The sequence below is a fragment of the Gorilla gorilla genome, chromosome 12, assembly GCF_029281585.2.
Source record: "Gorilla gorilla gorilla isolate KB3781 chromosome 12, NHGRI_mGorGor1-v2.1_pri, whole genome shotgun sequence".
Taxonomy (NCBI): Eukaryota; Metazoa; Chordata; class Mammalia; order Primates; family Hominidae; genus Gorilla; species Gorilla gorilla.
In genome coordinates this window covers 124,449,566-124,470,022 of record NC_073236.2, presented here as the reverse complement: position 1 = coordinate 124,470,022, position 20,457 = coordinate 124,449,566, and the positions used below count along the sequence as shown (strand labels likewise).

The 20,457-nt window shown below is 37.0% G+C and overlaps 1 protein-coding gene across 3 annotated transcripts in view; it reads right to left on the bottom strand.

Moving 5' to 3' along the window:
• NBAS (NBAS subunit of NRZ tethering complex) overlaps positions 1-20,457 on the bottom strand; it is a 394,628-nt gene that overhangs the window by 278,103 nt on the left and 96,068 nt on the right. For all 3 annotated transcript variants that reach the window (XM_004028860.5, XM_063696052.1, XM_063696053.1), the window contains exons 20-21: positions 15,706-15,810; positions 15,199-15,335 (exon numbers count right to left, since the gene is read on the bottom strand). In XM_004028860.5, coding sequence (XP_004028909.2) covers positions 15,199-15,335; positions 15,706-15,810 — 242 coding nt within the window. The remainder of the gene's footprint in view (positions 1-15,198; positions 15,336-15,705; positions 15,811-20,457) is intronic.

Here is a 20,457-nt window from a genome sequence, read left to right as displayed (position 1 = left end):
AAAAAAGAAACTTTTTTAAATGGGCTGTAAGATATGATCACATGGTCAACATACATATAATAGGAGTCCCAGAAAAAAAGTGTGTGTATTGGGAAGGAGAAACAAGGAAGGGAAAAAAATATTTGAAGAAATAATGGCCATAAATTTCCTAAATTTGGTGAAACTCTGAAGTCCATAGATCCAAGGAACTTGATAACCAACAACAGGAATAAACTCAAAGAAGAACACACCAAGGCATATAATAATAAAATGGCTCAAAACTAGTTATAAATAAAATCTTAAAAGCATGCAAAGAAAACAAGACACATTATGCAAAGAGAAACAAAGATAAAGAATGACAGCAGACTTCTGCTTAAAGCAATACAAGCCAGAAGACAGCAGGGTAGCTCCAATGAGGTACTAAACACGTAGAACTGTTAGCCTAGAATTCTACACTCAATAAAATATCTTCCAAAACTAAACAAAGACTTCTCCACATCCATAAAAGCAAAGAGAATTCAACAACAGCACTGCAAGGCATGCTAAAGAAAGTATTTCAGGCTGAAGGAAACTGAAATTGTATCTACACAAAGCAATGAAGAGGACTGGAAACGGTAAATATGTATGTAAAAACAAAATACATTTTCAATTTTAAAAAATTACGGATAAGAGCAAAAATAACAAAAATGTATTATGGAGTTCATAACACATGCATGTAAAAGTTAAATGTATGGCAACAATAGTACAAAAGCCAGAAGGAGGAAAATGGAAAAATATTATTGTAAGTTCTTACATTATACATGAAGTACTAGTAAACTATTTGAAGTTAGACTATTATAAGTTAAAGAAGTCTACTATAAACCCTAGAGCAACCACTAAAAAGAAAAAAAAATCACAAGAAAGTATAACTAACAATTCAATAAAGGAGATTGAATATAATTATAAAAATATTCAAATCAAAAGAAAACAGAAAAAGAAAAAAGGGAAACAATGAAAAATTGAGACAAGTAGCAAACAAATATCAAAACAAATACCAAAAACGGGACAAGTAGTAAACGAATACCAAATGCCAACACACGGGACATGTGAACAAATGAAAATACCAATGGGACAGTAGTAAACAAATACCAGTTTAAAACATCAGCTTTACGCTGAACCATATTGAACCATGCCTTAAATACAAACAGTACGTCCCAGCATGCCAATTAAAAGCTACACATTGCCAGACTGGATAATACAGAAAGATCCCATTATATGTTGTTCATAAATAACACTTTAAATTGTTTTTAAAAGTCAATGTACATCCAACATTAGAAAAGCAAGAAAGGCATCTGACTTGATGGATATGAGAATTTCATCTCTGTTGAGAGGGAAAGACAGTTCTTTATGTTTTCCTAGAGTTTAGGTAAAATAGTTCTCTTGGTCCCTTGATTAAGAGAAAAAGCTAATGTGCTGTGTAAGAAACCAAGATAGTGGCTCTCTTGGCTCTCTGGAGTGAGCTGGCTAGAAGACGGTAAAAGGAGAGAGCGCAAGGGATGCTGGTAATATTCTGTTTCTTAATCTTGTTCACTTTGTGAAAATTCATCAAGTTGCACATTTATGATTTGTTCATTTTCCTGTATCCATAATTCAATTAAAAGTGAAATTTAAAACCTCAACTTCATTTGATGCAATGCTCACTAAGCAATTTTTTTATTAGTAATTTGGAAACTCAGGTACCTCACACCAGGAAAGGGGCACTGTCTCAGATAATAAATCAAAGCACAAGTGTTATCAAGAAGAAATACTCCTGTCTTACTCCATTTATGTTGCTAGAACAAAATACGTGAGACTGGGTAATTTATAAAGAATGGAAATTTATGTCTCACAGTTCCAGAAGCTAGGAAATCCAAAATCAAGGGTTTGGTGTCTGGTGAGGGCCCAGTCTCTATTTCCAAGATAGTAACATGTCACTGTGACCCTCAGAGGGGACGAAGGCTGTGTCCTCACATGGTGAAAGGAACCAAATGGCAAGAAAGCACTCCTTTCTCTCTCAAGCCTTTATAAGGGTGCTGATCCCATCATGGGAACTTGGCCTCCCAAAGGCCACACGATTTAATACTGTTGCATTAAGAATAAAGTTTCAACATGAATTTTGGAGAGGGCATCATCAGTCGAACTACAGCAATTTCCTGTTATAATTTTCTATTTTGTTAATTCATCTTCAGCCTTTTGCAAGCCCTTTTAGCGCACCTAAAATTAAAAGACATCTATAATATAATGTATATTCCTATCAAAATCTACAGAAAAAAATTGCTGCTGCTACTCCTATAACCATATCCCCTATTATCACCACCATTACTGTCTAATGAACACCACTTATATGCTAGCAACTGTGCTAGATGATGTATCTCTTACATTACTTAATCATAAGTACCTCTACAATCTCCCATTTCACACTTGAAGAAACTGAAGCCAAATGACTTTCCAAAAATAACACAGCTAGCATGTATTCACACAAGACGTACGTCCCTGTTTCTGATGGAATGCACCACTCTTTCCAGTACACTATACTACTATCTCTCCACATTAAGTATGTCAGCACCAAATGCCATGTGATCCCAACATTCAAATATGTCATGGATTTTTTTTCACAGTTCCTATTACATGGCATCTAAACTTTTAGGATTAAATGAAATAGGCACACACTGAGGACAAAACTTTTCTTAAAATAATGCATGTCTTGTCGACAAAATATTATTTTGATTCTTAGCAGAATTTTTCTTCTTATAAATGCAATGCTTAAACAGGCTTGCCTATATCAGAAATTAGAAAAAGGTTTATTTATATGTTAACTAAATACAGTGTGACAAAGACACATGGCTGTTACAGACAAGTTTTACGTACTAATGAAATGTAGGACCAAAAAGAATTATAGGGACTATTTACCTCAGGCAATACAACCATTCAGAAGATGTTACGATCTATGTAAGAATCACACATTCTGAAATTATTGGTCAAGGTTTTTAGAGTTTGCAAGAAAATGAATATGAAAGAAAACTCCATGAAAAGGGTATCATTTGGTATCTGAGTCTAGTAATAGCATCCTTCTTTTTAAGAGAACACATTAGTTTAAAAAAAAAGAATCAAAGATTTCTTAATTTCAAATAAAAATGGAAACTGAAAATTATATTGTTACATTAAAAATACTGGAAAATAGTTACATTCACACTAAAACAGTAATAAAATTAAAATTATTTATTAAAATAATTCCCTATTTCAGGACCTGTTTCACTGATGCCTCACAATTTTGCCCTAAAAGCAAAATAATCCCTTTCTGCTTATCTCATGAACATGCTATGTGAACTATATGTGAAACATAAAGCTGGTTTGTAAACTTAAAAACAAATGTTCCATAGTCAGTCATGAGATGTTTGTTGAATAAAAGAGGAAATGGGTTAATTAATTAGTACATCTTCATTTCTTTAGGACTCCCCAGAGTACCAGATACATAACAAATATCAATGTCAACATACTTCCAAGGCCCAAAAAACCTACTCTGAAATAATACTGACTTACACCCTCTTAATCAGAGAACTCGCCCTGAAGCCTTTTTTTTCCTTTAAATAGGAAGATAAGAACCCATTCTATCAAGATCTAAAGTGCCCACAGTGCCAGAAGACATGCAAACCAATTACCCCTACCACCAGATCCTAACCCTGTTCCCAGCCAATAGAGGCTGTTAGGCCTTTCTTAGCTGATACAACCACAAGGTTATTCTTAGATTCAGGAACTGCCAGCATATCCCACTCTGTTAAGTACTCTGTGGACTCCTCTCTGCGGACAGTCACCTCAGAAGGCCAAACACTTTTTCCAAGTCAGAAATACAAAGCCATTTTATTGTTTTTTCCTCATAGCAGCTCAGAAATAAACTGCACATAGGGGAATTGAATTTTGATTAGGTAACTAATCAAGTTTTCAATCTTAAAGGGAAAAGAAACACTTTTATGTTTCCCTGGAGAATCAAAAAGTAAATGCAATGCCCTAATCTTTCCATAAATATTTCATCATCCAGCCTACAGTTAAGGTGGTATTTTATTATCACAACAAAATTAGGGTAGAACTAGAATACCAAATGAAAATTACTTCTTTTTAAATTTCAGGGAATACAAAAAGAAATAACAGGACTAGGCTATATAAAAGCATAAATAAAAAGAGATTCATCTTTGTTTACTGGAAATACGCTACACTAGTTCATTTTCACCTAACAAATTAATTGGGAATATATTTTGTACTCTGTGAATAAGCAATATGATATACACAAAGCCTCAGTATGTGAAATACTTTGGATTAAATATACATTCAGACACTTCTTTCCTACTCAAATTCCCCAACATCAAAAACATGCTCAACTTTCAAGGTCTAGATCCAAATCTTACCTTTCCAAGAAGGCTTTCCTGATTCACCTCCTTTGCAACAGAACGTTGCATCTCTCCCATCTCTAAGCCTATCTACCCTCCTCATATAACACATTTTAAGATAGGTGTATCTATCTTAAAGTTGTATCTAACCTGTTTGATCTTCCCCACTAGATTACAAATTTATCTGTGGACAGGTACCACATCTGATTCACATTTCTATTTATTTACTGAATCAAATATAATTCCTTTATATGGAACACAAGTATTCCCTAAACATTTCTGAAATAATATAAAATTTATATGACTCACACATTTTTGCTAAACTGTTCTTTCAATGAAAGTGAAACAATATAAAGCAATTTAGAAATGTTTAAACTTATTTTTCTTTTTTTCAGCATCAGGTTCATTTTTGATGCTTTCATTTTTAAATGAGTTTACATGTACTCATGATTAATTATAAATTTCACTCAAAAGAAGGTTAAAATTCAAAAGCCAATAGCTGCTTTGCAAGAAACATGAACATTCTTCTTATGGAAGACAACCTTCTGGAATATCCATAAAACTATGAAACTATACCAACAGTAATTGATTCTGGGACTGTTTGGGAGAAAAAGGTAATTTAGCTTCATTCATTCATTCATTCATTCATCCATTTATTTATTTATTTATTTGACAGAGTCTTGCTCTGTTGCCCAGACTGGAGTACAGTGGAGCGGTCACAGCTGACTGTAACCTTGAAATCCAGAGTTCAAGTGATCCTCTTGCCTCAGCCCCCGAGTAGCTGGGGCTACAGAAGTGTGCCACCATGCCCAGCTAATTATTTTTATTTTCTGTAGAGACAGGGTCTTACTACATTGCCCAGCTAGTCTCAAATACCTACCCCCCAGCTATCCTCCTGCCATGGCCTCCCAAAGTGTTGGGATTATAGGCATGAGCCACCGCATCCAGCCAATTTACATTCTAAATTGAAAGTTGCCTAGAGTCCATTTTGGTGTCAATAAAAAAGAAAGTTCAAATTATTTCATTTCTGGAAAATCATAAACTAATATAATTATCAAAATATCATCAACTTAAGGCCTAAACTATAGTAAAAAGTAGACTTCCATCTACCTTTGATTTGTGAAGAACTGGAATAATATCCTCTGATCTTTTTAAAGGTAAACTTCTTATTAATGATTTAAATTATAAAGTGAATCAATTTGACCTAAATCAAATTTGTTCTACTGGAAATTTTAATAATAAGAATATTGATGTTTTGTTTTCATAACGTAAGTTTTACGCTGTTGTAATAACACAAAAAGTCTCCACGTTTGCCTATTCAAATCCACGAGATGTAAAATAAAGTATCAGAAGACACTAGAAGTTCCCTTCAGGTTGGATACTCTCTTTATCACCAAAAGATGAAGAAGAGGTTCTTCGAAGGGATTCAGGCAAAAATAGTGACATAATCTCCCATCTCAAACTAGAGTTTATCTTCATCCTTTACAGTTTTGCAGCATAAACAGAAACATGACCCACAGGTAGAAACCACTCTAAATCTTATTTAATCTTAATATTAATTTCACCAGAAGTGTATCATACCTTGAGAACATTACGCTAAAAAAAAAAAGTCAATAAATGACAAGTACTGTATTTCCACTTACATGCCATACCTAGAGAAGTCAGATTTATTGAGATACAAAGCAGAAATGTGGTTGCCAAGGGCTAGGTGGGAAGATGGGGAGATGTTTAATAGGTATAGAGTTTCAGTTTTACAAGATAGAGTTCTAGAGATTGGTTGCATAGCAACGTGAATGTACTTAACAATGTTGAACTGTACACTTAAAAATAATTAAGATGGCAAATTTTATGTTAGGTGTATTTTACAATTCAATATTTTTTAAGATAAAATTAAAAGTGTATCATGGCCAGGATGGGCACGGTGGCTCACGCCTGTAATCCCAACACTTTGGGAGGCCGAGGCGGGCGGATCTCAAGGTCAGGAGATCGAGACCATCCTGGCTAACACGGTGAAACCCCATCTCTACTAAAAATACAAAAAATTAGCCAGGCGTGGTGGCGGGTGCCTGTAGTCCCAGCTACTCGGGAGGCTGAGGCAGGAGAATGGCGTGAACCCAGGAGGCAGAGCTTGCAGTGAGCCAAGATCGCGCCACTGCACTCCAGCCTGGGCAACACAGAGAGACTCTGTCTCAAAAAAAAAAAAAAAAAAAAAAAAGTGTATCATGGCCAAATGGTCCTAATGGTCCCTATGCTCAACTGAGTCAACAAGATATAAAGATATAAAGTGTGACTTATGAATGCAAAAAAAATGTATTCGCTCTGAATAGGATTGTAGAAGAACACAACTAGAATTATCTCCATGCTTACAGTCTGAGAAAGTCAACAACAGGTTTCCTTTCCAGATTCGGTTTCAAGAGAATGCTTCTGACTGCATCTTATTTACTTTGTCACAGTACCTTGTATTTTCTAAATCTGCTCACGTAATCATTTATTCATCCAACAGTCATTAACCATCATTTCATGTATGCACTATATTCACAGCACTTTATTAGGAGATATGTGTTAGTCTTGTTATTTTAAAAAAATTGTCACAGGATACTATGACAGCTGCAAACAGAATAGTACCCTCCAAATTGGTCACTAGAAGGCCCTCCAGTATGGGTAAGTGACAATGACTCATCAGTAGGGAGAAAAGAATGCCAGACTTCTTTACCTGATGACACTCCCCAGTTAAAAATGGGAATTGGAAAACTTCTGGAGACGCTGAATTTCCTGTTGCACCATCAAGTGGGGCAGAGAGCACAAAAGGAACAAGGTCCAAGGAAAGCAGGAATGACCCAGGGTTAGCAAGAGAATAAAATACCAAAGCCATCAGTTAAAGCATGTAGAGCACAAAGAGGCCCTAAGGAAGAACCCTTCTGCCAACAGGATTGTCATACAATTTATCACACTGTTTTGCAACATTGTTCTAAATGAAGGCAGGTGACTGTGCTTTCTGTGCTCTAGGAAAACAGCAGTTTCTGAAGATGGGGACTAGGTATATACCGACATAAGATTAAGGTGGCATCCTATGTGATCTAAACCACTGGTGACCTAAAATTGTTCACTCAGTCACTTTTTAGCCTTACTGATAAGCCATAAAATTACTGTGAAATCAAGGTCAAGAATAATTAGAAGACAACAGATAATCCATGCAATCAAATTCAGAAAGAAAAATGGCAACACCGAAAACATATTTTCATACTTTACTCAATTACAGTCCATCTGCATGTTACAGCAAGCTTTTCACAGTCAAACTTTGAATCATCAAATAACCTAACTAAACTTAGATACTTACAAGCAAGCAAATTGCCAGGATACTATAGTAACAGCTTTTCTTTTCTTTTATCTTTTTTTTTTTTTTTTTTTTTTTTTTGAGACAGAGTCTCACTCTGTCACCAGGCTGGAGTGCAGTGGCACAATCTTGGCTCACTGCAACCTCCGCCTCCTGGGGTCAAGCAATTCTCCTGCCTCAGCCTCTCGAGTAGCTGGGACTATAGCTGTGCGCCACCACGCCCAGCTAATTTTTGTATTTTTAGTAGAGACGGGGTTCCACCATGTTGGCCAGGATGGTCTCAATCTCTTGACCTCATGATCCGCCCGCCTCGGCCTCCCAAAGTGCTGGGATTACAGGCGTGAGCCACCGCGCCCCGTCTAGTAACAGCTTTTCTAAGAGGGCGAGAAGAATCAACAGAGATTCCATCAACAGAGTTTTCCCATTTATACTATAAAATATTTTAAATACTGAAATATTTCAAATATACTAACTATAATTCAGTATTTTCTTACTGATTCTGGAGATAATATAGGAATATAAATGAGTATCAATTCTCATTGTTCAGTAAACATATAATTGTCACAGCATTTCTTAATGAACAGATATGGAAAAACAGAGTTTATTTCCAGATATTAAAAGTAATGAAGTCTAAATGCAATGTGGTATCCTGGACTGTATCCCCAAACACAAAAAGGATATTAGTTAAAAAAAAAACCTGTTAAATCCAAATAAATCTGTAGTTAGCTCACAGTACTGTACAGTCAGTTCTGCTATAATATTTTAAAATGCAAATTTATTCCAATGAATGGATGTATTAGGAAACAACTTACATGTTACACAAATTTCTCATTTGCTGATGCACAATTTCATCCTTCTGCATGTTACAGCATCAGGTGAACATGGAAAACTGCACCCTGCTGAACCAAGCCATGCCGGATTCCGTGTGCATGTACATTCCTCAAACATCTACCAGCTACTTCAGTTCACCAAGTGTGTGAGAAGCAACTCCCATCCACAGCTGGTGTTATAACTCTCCATCAAATTTCTGATCACCCTCCTTTCTCCACTTCCCAATAGCTCACAAACTGCCACTATTCTGATACCCACCTTCCATAAGCAAGGTCTTCTCCAGGTATTTTTCAAGGTAAAGGGCCATATTTTAGTATGTAAGTATTTCTTAACCATTCAATACACGTAAAACTATACTGCAATTTTTTTTTTTTTTTGAGACAGGTTCTCACTCTGTCATCAGGCTGGAGTGCAGTGGCACGATCTAGGCTCACTGCAACCTCTGCCTCATGGGTTCAAGCGATTCTCCTGCCTCAGCCTCCCAAGTAGCTGAGATTACAGGTGTGTGCCACCACGCCCAGCTAATTTTTGTGTTTTTAGTAGAGATGGGGTTTCATCATGTTGGCCAGGCTGGTCTCAAACTCCTGACCTCAGGTGATCCGCCCACCTTGGCCTCCCAAAGTGCTGGGATTACAGGCGTGAGCCACCGCACCCGGCCTATGCTATAATTTTTGTTAGGTTACTAAATATGTTCCAGTGAGCAAAGTTCTTCAGTACTATACCATTAATCCCCTTTTTCTCAAATGCCCTATGGTTTTCACTAAATAATTCTGTATAATGCAGTGACTTTTAGGAATTCACGTGTCACATTATAGCAGAACGGACTATTCCAGTGCTAATTTCTAATTTCGACAAATATGCTATGGTTATATAAGAAGAAGAAGAAAAACCTAGGTGAATAGTATATAAGAATTATCTGTATTACCTTTGCAACTGTTCTGTATACATATTCCAGTAAGAAGTTTAAAGCAATAAGTATATGAAGTATATAAGCACATAAGACCAAGGCTTCAGCATGGGATTCTGTATTAATAATAATTGCTAACACTAAAGCAACACTTACTTGGTGCCAAGCACTGTCCTCAGTGGTTGATATACATTAACTCATTAATCATTCTCACAACACTATGAAGTAAGTGCTATAAGCATATCCACTTTACAAGTGAGAAGACTGCAGTGCAGTTAAGAAACCCAAGATCACAAACCTAGGCAACTAGATAGTCAATGCTCTTACTCCTACGCTACACTATTTCAACAGACAACTGTTCAAAATACAGTCTTTTTAACCAAATTGTATTCATCACTCAGGAAATATTTTTAAATAGAAAAAGAGCAAAAATGAAAAATCTAAATAATCTTTCTGAAATATGCTATAGGCACCAAAAAATACCCCACTGCCAAAATGTTTCTTCTAACAGAAAATCTCTATTATCTCAAGTTGTGGAAGCTAACAAAGACTGCAAAAAATGTCACCTTTGTACTTTAAAACAGCCAACTAGAATATAAAATGTAAACATTTCATAACAGTTACAAACTCAGAACAGGTGGCTATAAAAAGATGCATCAAGTATGACAGCAAATGTAATTTCAAAACTTTACAAAACTTGGTCACATTTCATCAATGTCAAATACACATGATGACTTAAGACTGACAATATAAAACACAAAAATAGCCCATAATTTAGAAGTTTCCCAGCTTTCATAATCATAAAATGTGTCTGAATCGAAAGTGGTTAATCAAATGTTGGTTAAATGCCAAGGCAAAAGTTCTGCCAGTGGGATCTCAAAACAGAGCAGGCAATAGGTCAACTTGGCATAACTTACTATTGCTTTGCAAAATTTAATATAGCTTGAACTCTAAAATCTAAAATTCTATCTACCCTTCTATGCACTTAATTTGTGGTTCCTAAGTCACTCATTCTTTCAAAAAAATACTTCCTGAGCTACTGGTTTGTACTAGGCACTGTTCTCAGTACTGGAGCTACATTAGTGAGCAAGAGGCAAAGTCCTTCTTTATGGATCTTACATTCACTCATGCATTTATTCATTCACTCAACAAGTATTTAATGAGTGCCTACATTCCAGGCAATATTCTAATTGCAGGACATAAGGATGGAAACAAAACACACAAAATCGCTGTCCATTGGAGCTGCTATTTCAGAAGGGGAAACAGACAATAAATAAGATAAATAAGTAAAACACAAATTAATTAGATTACAATAAATGCTAGGAAGAAAATAAAGCAGAGAAGGAAGATTTAAAATGAGAGTAGAATTTTAAATAGGAAGGCCAAGGAAGATCAGATAAAGTAGAGAAGACAAATAACCACGTAACATATTAGGAGTAAGTGCTATGAAGAGAAACAGAGTACAGGCAAAAAGCAAGGGCAAAGTGAAGCTTATATGAAAAATGTGATCAGGGAAGACCTTTATGAAGAGATATGCTGAGTAGAGATTCAGAATGAAGTAAGAGACCCAGTCACAGGATGACGTGGGAGAAGGGCACACTAAATTAAAAAGACCCAGGGCAGGAGCAGGCTTGGCAAGGTCAAGGAACAGCCAGAGGCCTGTGTGGCAGGAATGGAGAGAGCAGGGGGCTCTATGCAAGCCTCCTAATGGCTGGCTGAAGACTGCACAGTGAGACAGGCATTTGGGGAGCCATACACTTAAGAGCCTAGTGACTTGTTTCAACTCAAGTCACTAATTGACTTGAAATCAATTCAACAGATTATTAAAAAGTCATTATTACTTGCAAAATATAAGTGGAGGAGTCAAAGAAAAGAGCAAAATGAAACAGGCTGAGCCATTGAGCAATGTACACTCTCATAGAAGAATAAGGCACACACATGGAAAGTTAACGGCCATCCAAGGCAGTGAGGGGATGTCAAGGTCATTTTGTTAGTTTTCAGCATTGCTATTGAGGAGAAAAAAAAAAAGAGCAGAATGAGCTGCAATTACTTATTTAGGGTATGTTTAAGTTTTCTTTCTTCCTCAGTTTAAAAGCATGATGCTGTAACAGGAAGTGCTACTGCTTTGTAAAGCATCCCTGATCACTCGTGCTGAAGAGGAGCTATGCTCTACTCATCCTCAATCCCTACCACAGTTCCATGCACGTTCGAGGTGCCCAGCCAACGGTGCGTGGAAAGTGGAGGAAGGCACTCATGCACCAACAAATAGGACACTGCTCATCTGAACTGCTTCCAAGTGAGCTGAAAATGAATATCAAGTATTCAAACAACCCTGACAACGGAAATAATTTCTAGAAGTACATCTTACTGCTCTACTTGTCATTTAGGGTAAAGCTTCAATTAGAATAAAAGAGTTCCATCCTTAACGATGGGTTGAAACAGCAGTTGAATCCTTCAGGACCTCGGTAAACACAGACCTGGGCTTCTTCCAGGTTAGCAAGTGAAAGTCCATCTGCACTACCTGCAGGAAACTTCATAATCTCTTTTTTAAATGACACAAGAGGACCTAATTTATGCAGTCAGCAGATATTTTCAGTATACTCACTATACAAGCGCCACCCTAACTGGGATCTGAACATAAGGAAGAGATGGCCTCTGTCTTTAAGAGTTACTCGGATATGTATTAAAGAAGGAAATGAGGGAAAAAGGCAGAAATAAGTATGACTATAACACAGTGTAAAAAGTGTTACATTATGAAAATAAAGAAAGAATTATGAGTATAGGGAAAGGAGTACCTTACAGAAATCCTCCTAGAAGAGGTTATGCCTGAAGCACAAGTGTGATTTTGCTTTGCAGTAACTATGACATGGTTTAGATGTTTGTTCCCTCCAAATCTCACACTCAAATGTGATTCCCAGTGCTGGAGGTGGGGTTTGGGTGGGGGCAACTGGATCATGAGGGCAGATCCCTCATTAGTGGTTCAGCACCATCCCCTTGGTGATGAGCGAGTTCTCACTCAGTTAGTTCCAGTTGTTTAAGAGTCTGGGACCTCCCCCTTTTCTCTCTTGCTTCCCTCTCACCATGTGAGAGCGCTTGCTCCCCCTTCACCTTCCGCCATGACTGGAAACTTCCTGAGGCTCTCACCAGAAGCAGATGCCAGCGCTATGCTTCTTGTACAGTCTGTGCAACTGTGAGCCAATTAAACCTTTTCTCTTTATAAATTACCCAGCCTCAGGTATTTCTCTGTGGCAACACAAACAGACTAATACAAACCTAAATTATGAAAGGACGGAGATATTATTGTAACCTATTGTTCATTCTCACTATTTACAACTATACAAAAAAATAGTGTGAAAGACTTTCTTGAGAACAAAGGTTAATTTTAAAAAACTCTATTTTTTCCGAATGTGTTTGAAAACAAGCGTAACTTAAGAACTCATAAGAAATCAGTCTCTTCAAAGTTTGTCTAAACAACATATCCCCAAACAATGATTCAAAATAACATTATATTCTTTTAACTATACTCTGCTGCAATAGGGTATGACTAAATTATTGATCACAATTTAAACTGGTTCTTGTGGCAGGCCCCATAAAGGAACCACAGGGCATTCAAAGAAAAGTGTGGCATTGGGTACTGTGCAGCTCTTTTGCAAACCAACTTTCAAATTTCAGGTTAAAATCAAGTGCTTATCTAAGCAATCATCAGAAAACACTGACAATAAATGCATCCAAATCTGAGGACATGGGGGAGGCCCTTCAGGGTGGCATGGCCTAGACAAATGTATCCAAATCGAAGGAGAAACTGCCTTTAAAAAAACCGTTAAGAGACAGTAGCCCTTTTCTCTATATTAACAATTTACAGTAGGAAAGATCATTTCCATTTTCCATTCAGATTAGATTTATTCTGCAAAGAGACAGAGAACCATTGATCTAATTATATTCTGAAAACATGCATAAAATATATTTATAAAACATCATTTACATTATCCCTCACTATACAGATCTAAAAATTATTTGAAAATGAAAAAAGCATCCTGAGCATTTTTTCTTTTTGAGATGGAGTCTCGTTCTGTCGCCCAGGGGTGCGATAGCTCACTGCAAGCTCTGTCTCCTGGGTTCACACCATTCTCCTGCCTCAGCCTCCTGAGTAGCTGGGACTACAGGCCCCTGCTACCACGCCCAGCTAATTTTTTATATTTTTAGTAGAGATGGGGTTTCACCATGTTAGCCAGGATGGTCTCGATCTCGTGACTTCATGATCCACCCGCCTCGGCCTCCCAAAGTGCTGGGATTACAGGCGTGAGCCACTGCGCCTGGCCCTTTTTCTTGATTTTTATCAGAACAAAGAGTTACTTTTCAAGGACTAACACTAATGTAAACTAAGGAGTTTATAATATATTCTCGGTGCTTACTGACCTACAACTTAAAGTAAATATGGGTTCAAATTCTGGCTGCCCATATATAGATTTCAGCATGCTACTGAACTTCTGTAAATCTCAGCTTTCTGTAATAACAGGGTAATACCAAAATTATTTGAAGACCAGAAATAAGTAAGTGCCAAATACATAGTAATTACTCTATACATGTTGACCATCATCATTAATACCCATGCCTAGAAATAGGATATTGAGTGGAGGCAGCAAGGGAGGAATGAGGAAACCAAATGATCCCCTAATTTGAATAACATCTCTTAGCACTGTAAGTTTCCAGTAGCTGAAATTAGTAAAAATGATTTCAGTCAGAATTATCTTAACAGTGTACTACAAGGTACTTTACAGTATACTATAGTTAACAAGCAGATATTATAATTATCAATTCTGGTGTTACTAAAAATATGCAAAGTGAGTAAGCAAGACAGGGACTGTCAACCCATTTTAAAGATAAGTAACTCAAATGCAGAAAAGATAAATCATGTAGTTAATCATTGAGCCACACTTACTAGTGGGCTAGCTTACCTCACGTAAAAGTTCACACAAATGGATGTGTCATCTTACTCTTTTGCCTTATGCCTCTATTCAGTAACTGACCTAAGCAAGGTATGCTAGGCCCTCTTTTCTCCCAGGTGCCATTCAGGCCTGGGGCAAATGGTCTGTTTTTGAGCTATGCAGTGAGACAAATGTACTCCCTCTCCTTTATTCTCAAGAACAGATGTTCTGGCCTCTGGAAGACTACCAGGTGGTAATACAGGGACTCAATGGTTCCAACATAGGCTTTGACACTATATCACATGCCACAACCCAATTATCAAATCACCGTGAATTAAGAGGAGGATAATTAGTCTAGTGGTAAAGCAATATTTTGATTTCCCATTTGTCTTTGTGCCTGTGGAATTTCCTATGAAGAAAGGGTTGCTGAGCAAAGGAGGATGCAGTATTCCTGGGTTTCTGGGTCTTCCCACCTAATACTGTCAAAAATACACTTCAATTTCTAAAAGATACAACTAACTCAGACATACATTATCCTAAAAACTGTTCTAAACCAGAAAACAGTACATACTGAATACACAGAAGTAAAATCAGAAGGCTTTCAAAGAAAGGAAAAATTTGTGCTCGTTAAGTTAAGGTAAGCCTGTTACACTGGAAACATTTTGCCTTCAGGACCATTTACAATAACTTAATTTTTTATCAGGAAAAAAGTTTAAATATACTACTTTAAAATTATTTTTTTTAACTTTAAGGTGTTCAGCATGACAAAAAAATTATCAATATATAAAAATAAGGTAAAATTCTGTTAACATAGTCACATACCAAGCTTCGGGCAGCAAAACAGAATATTCATGTGGAGAAGTGGTCTCTGGAAAGTTGGACAGAATTGCAAGGCGATGAGGAAGCAGGTCGGAACCATGGTAAGTAAACAGAATTTCTAGGGCTTGTACATTACTTTCCTGTACAAAAGGCAAGGGGTAAGTTTCTAATGTAAATCTAAGAAATAAAGGAGTGATTTTATATGACAACATTCAAAAACTAACTTTTTTATGCAGCTCTGATATGAAGCACTTTGAAATGACCCTAGTTTTTCCTAGCCTATATCCTGTTTCTCAATCTAAGGCTATGAAAATTATTTATTTTTAAAACTCAGAATGATGGATATTAAATTAAAATTTTCTCTACACTTATTAATATTAAAACAAAAAAGAAAATGTAATATATTACATTTGTGTAATATTAATATATTACACAATAACATTAACTGCACAGCTCAAAGATTTAGAGTGTTAATAACCATAATTATTTTATTTACAAAAAGCAAATTACCTGAGCATAAGTTCTTGCTGAGAGAACAATATTCTGATTTCTGAATTTCTTAAAGAATTCAGCATCATATCTCTGTTCAGATGCATGAGGCACTCCTAGGATTTCCTGAGGGGAAACAGTGATTTAACGAAAAGGCTTTTAAATATGGGTGACAAGAAAATATTAAAAACCTTTACAACTCTGCCTGCCTAAATAAATAAGGCCTGAATTAATTAATTTCAACCATCAATTGTTAACTAAAGTACTACATCTGCATTCTTGCCTTTATTTTGGAAAGGGCAATATTAATAAATGTTATTTTTTTAATCCGGAAGTAAATGAAATAGGCAGTAAAAATTAAGTTAATTGCAGTAGGACAACCAAAATCAACCACCAGGTAAAAATAAGCAACAGTTATTCATGACAATGTATTATGAGCGACAATGTATTATGAGCACCTGAACCTCTACAGATGAACTTTAGTTTCACCACTGCTAGGGTGACCTATGTCAAACGCAGATTGAACCATTCATTCATTCAACAAATATTTACTGAGTGCCACTCACCATGTGCTAAGGGAGCTGTGATAGGCACTGTGATACATTGAACAATACACTTTTCCCACCCTCTAAGTAGCTTAAAATCTAGTAGGAAAGACCAGGAACAGGTGAGGGGAAATACTCAGTAAGGTGCCACAACTATTTCTGGGAGGACAGAGAAGTGGCCCACAAGCTGAAACATAAAAGACAATGAGCAGTTAGCCATGGAATCGCAAGTGTAGGTCTCCCTACTACAACGTATGACTTAGGGCTCATGTCCGCCATGTTTAATACTGAATCCCAGATTCCTAGCACACTGCCTGTCAGTATTCTTGACTGTATTTATAAATAGCCAATAAATATTTGTTGACTGAATTAATTTGCTGAGACAGGAAAGAGAAGAATGAGGAGATGTGGAGGAGGTGAGGGAGGGAGGGAGGGAGGAAGGAGAGCTGAGAAGTTCACTTGTAGATGGGTTAAGTTGGCAACTATGGCATGTCTAAAAGGAGCTACGCAGAGAGCAGGTGAATACACAGGTCAGGAGTTCTGGACTAAGATGTGACTTAGAGATATATGGCATAGGGCTATTAATACAGAAGTATTATTCCAAGGGAGATTAAATAGAATGAGTTTGAAAGAGCCTTGAGGAACAACATTATTTAAAGGATGAACAAGGAAAAGGGAACCTGCATCTGAAAAGCAGATGGAGGAACAGTCAGAGAAGTAAAGGGAAAAAGAATTTAATGCATACTCATGGAAACCAAAAGAAGAAAAGTATTTCACAGATGTTCCAGCCAGGCGTGGTGGTTCACGCCTGTAATCCCAATACTTTGGCAGGCTGAAGTGGGAGGATCGCTTGAGCCCAAGAGTTTGAGAACAGCTTGGGCAAGATGGCAAGACCTCAACTCAACAACAACAAAAAATTAGCTGGGCATGGTGCCATGTATCTGTAGTCCCAACTACTTGGGAGACTGAGATGGGAGGACAGCTTGAGCCCAGAAAGTCAAGAGTGCAGTGAGCTATCACTGTGCCACTACAATCCAGCCTGGGCAACAGAGCAAGACCCCGTTTCACAAAAAAAGCTCTCAGTTCCTTGATTCCTCATGCATGACAATTATTTCCTTTATTTCATCTCAGTTACACATCCTGTCACAAAACCCTGGATCTCTATCCTCATCAAAAGACACTGTATGAAACACTTCAACGTCTAACCCCGACTCTGTGATCACCGCTCCTAATCTTCCTAGTCGCATACTAAGTGGTATTTTAACTACTCCTCACCCTCACAGAGGCATCCAATCCACTCACTCCACTTTGTTCACTTTCCATTTCCCCTCAAAGTCCCTCATTCCTTCTAATCAGCTACTGCCTGGTTCATGGCTATAAAAGGGTTTCTTAATCCCTGCCTCTTTCCCTTTATCGCACTCATCCAGCAAATCATACCCTAACCAGTCAAACCCAGCTATGATCCCTGAACACAAGCTATGAAGTCACTGAAGATATGCCACAAAACCAAGCTGACAGTTCCCATTTTAATTTGAAAACCTCAACCCTGCTTGGATCTTCATTCAAATGAACCAAATGCAAAAAAAAAAAAAAAAAAAAAAGCACCAGGAAAATCTGAAGATGAAGTATCAGATGTTATTAGGGAATTACTATTAATTTTGTTAGAAATAATCATATCATTGTGGTTATAGTTTCTTAAGTCCTTCTTAGACACACATACCTAAATATTTATGGGTGAAATAAGATATACGGGCTTTGCTTTAAAATATTTAGTGAAAAAGAGAAGCAAGAGCAGAAACATGGAGAATAAAAGACACACAACTGGCACATGCTGAAAATGGTTGGTGCTGAGCAATGGGCACATCGGGCTCATCACACCACTTCTTCTCTCTACTTCTTTGACTGACTGAAGTTCTTTATAATAAAAACCTAAAAAACTGACAAACTCAAGACAACACAATTCAAATAGATAATTAGTGCTGTTCATCAACGCTACTACATTTCCCTAAGAAGTTTTATTTCCTAGTCTCTGTTAGGAACTTTTCCACAACTCTCATTCTTTCCAGACTTCCAACACACTATTTCTCAGTCCCTATTCTCAGCTGAAAACCTTGCCTTTTTTGGACACTATTAGATGAGAAATCCCTCATTTTTCCAACCCACCAAAACTACACACCTACCTGCATCTGTAATAAGATTTTCCTTCCTCCCAGTTACAGCAGAAAGAAACATATCTCTATTCCTAAAAAGCCTCAAAATCCCACCCATGCCCTGGATCCCACTTCTACTCTACTTCTATAATCATGCAAGTATCCCCCCTTCCTTCTGTTCCATAAAGTCCTCCTCACCCTCTACTACTTCATTCCCATTAATATAAAAACAATACTTCTTCCTTCGATTCTAAACACCTGCTCTAGACACCACCATCTTCTCTGCTCCTCTTCACAGTAAAACTTCTTGAAAGGGCTACCCTCAGCCACAGTCTCCTCTCCTCTCCTTCACTTTTTGTTATTTCCTAAACTTGCCCAACCTCTGACAAAAATTCAATTCAACTACTTACATGGCAGAAGACCTTTCCAAACATCACCACAAACTATTCTAACCATACTTCCCACCTTTGTTCTGTGCCACCCCTCACGCTCCCCATCCTGTACCCTGACTAGCTTACTTACTCAACAGCATGACACTTGCTTTCATGCCACTGGGCCTTTACATGGCACACTGATTATCAGCATGGGCTACTCATCAGAGAGACCTGGTTACAAGCCCTTGCTTCCTATTTATTTGGACAAATTACTTACCTTCTCTAAGCCTCAGTTTTCATACCCATAAAATGGAGAAGATGATAGTACCCATCTCATAAGACAATGGCTGACAAATAGTTAAGTCCTCAAAAAAATGTGTTGGTATTTCTTAAGGGTATTCTCCTACCTACTGGTTCTTGCAACAAATATTTACTGACCTCTTCAATGAGCCAGGAACCATTCAGAGCTCAGAGACACAGCAGCAAACAAGACAAATCTCTAACTGTATGGAGACTCCATTCTAATGTCCCCCTTATGGTACTCCCTAGTCCCTGAAATCTGCCTGCCTTTTGTGAAAGGCCAGCTATTACTTCCTATGTGGAGTCTTCTCAGACATCCCCAGGAAGAATTTGACATTTTTCTTCATTATGTTTCCGCATCAATTCTCCATACCTTTCTTATCAGCATTTAATGCCTATACAATGTGAACTCCATGAAGCCCATTCCTTGTTCCTTTCTCTACCTCTAGCAATGGCACAACATCTTGCGTTTAGGAGGCATTCATGTCAAATCTAAATGAATTCGTTTTTATCTCATTTATCACAGTATTGATAAAAGAAGCCATGTCCTGTGATTAAAATGTAATGCCTATCTCTACTACTATCTAATGGTTAGCTATTATATCTGAATATTTTCATTACTAAGTTTTAACAGTGAAATTCATCAAATTCACCTACTTTTCAAGAACTTCGCTGAATTCTCTAAAAAAAGTAAGCTCAACAAATACTTTAAATGTTACTGTTACAGTATAATAATAAATATACTTACTACTGTCATATAGGGAATAGCAATTTAAAAATTAAAAAATAATGAAAAAAATTAACTGGATAGTCAAACTGAACATTTTAGGCACTTTTTTAAAAAGATATCATTAGAGAAACTAAGGCTAAGTATAAAAATAATAAATTGTATCTGTACAGACTTCTGCAATTCACAACTGTCTTTAATATATTACCTAAAAACATCACAGAACTCAGGCATATCAACATGACGTGTTTTAAAGTAATGTGATCATCCAATAGCCAAACTAATTGTATCTATCAATAAAACTACTAAGAATGTTTTGCAACTTGTTTGTAATGATAAATGGTAATGATATAGTCATTACCAATGTTTTTTTAATAACCACAGCCCTCTTTCAGTATTTTGTTTAAAAACATTTCAATTATATTAGCAGGGTGGGGGAATCGAAGGCTTTTGGATTTGCCTGCATGGTCAGACGTTCTTGGGACCAGCATTACATTATCAGATGTGACATACAGTGCCTACTGTGTGCCAGTGCCAAGAGCTGAGAGGCACACACACAAAAGGGAGGCAGAACACAGACTAAGAAAGTAACCTCCAAGTGAAGTCAAACTTCCATAATGAAAAACTTACCTTAAAATCTGGAGAACTTCAGCTATAAGAGTCATGTGAAAAAGCAA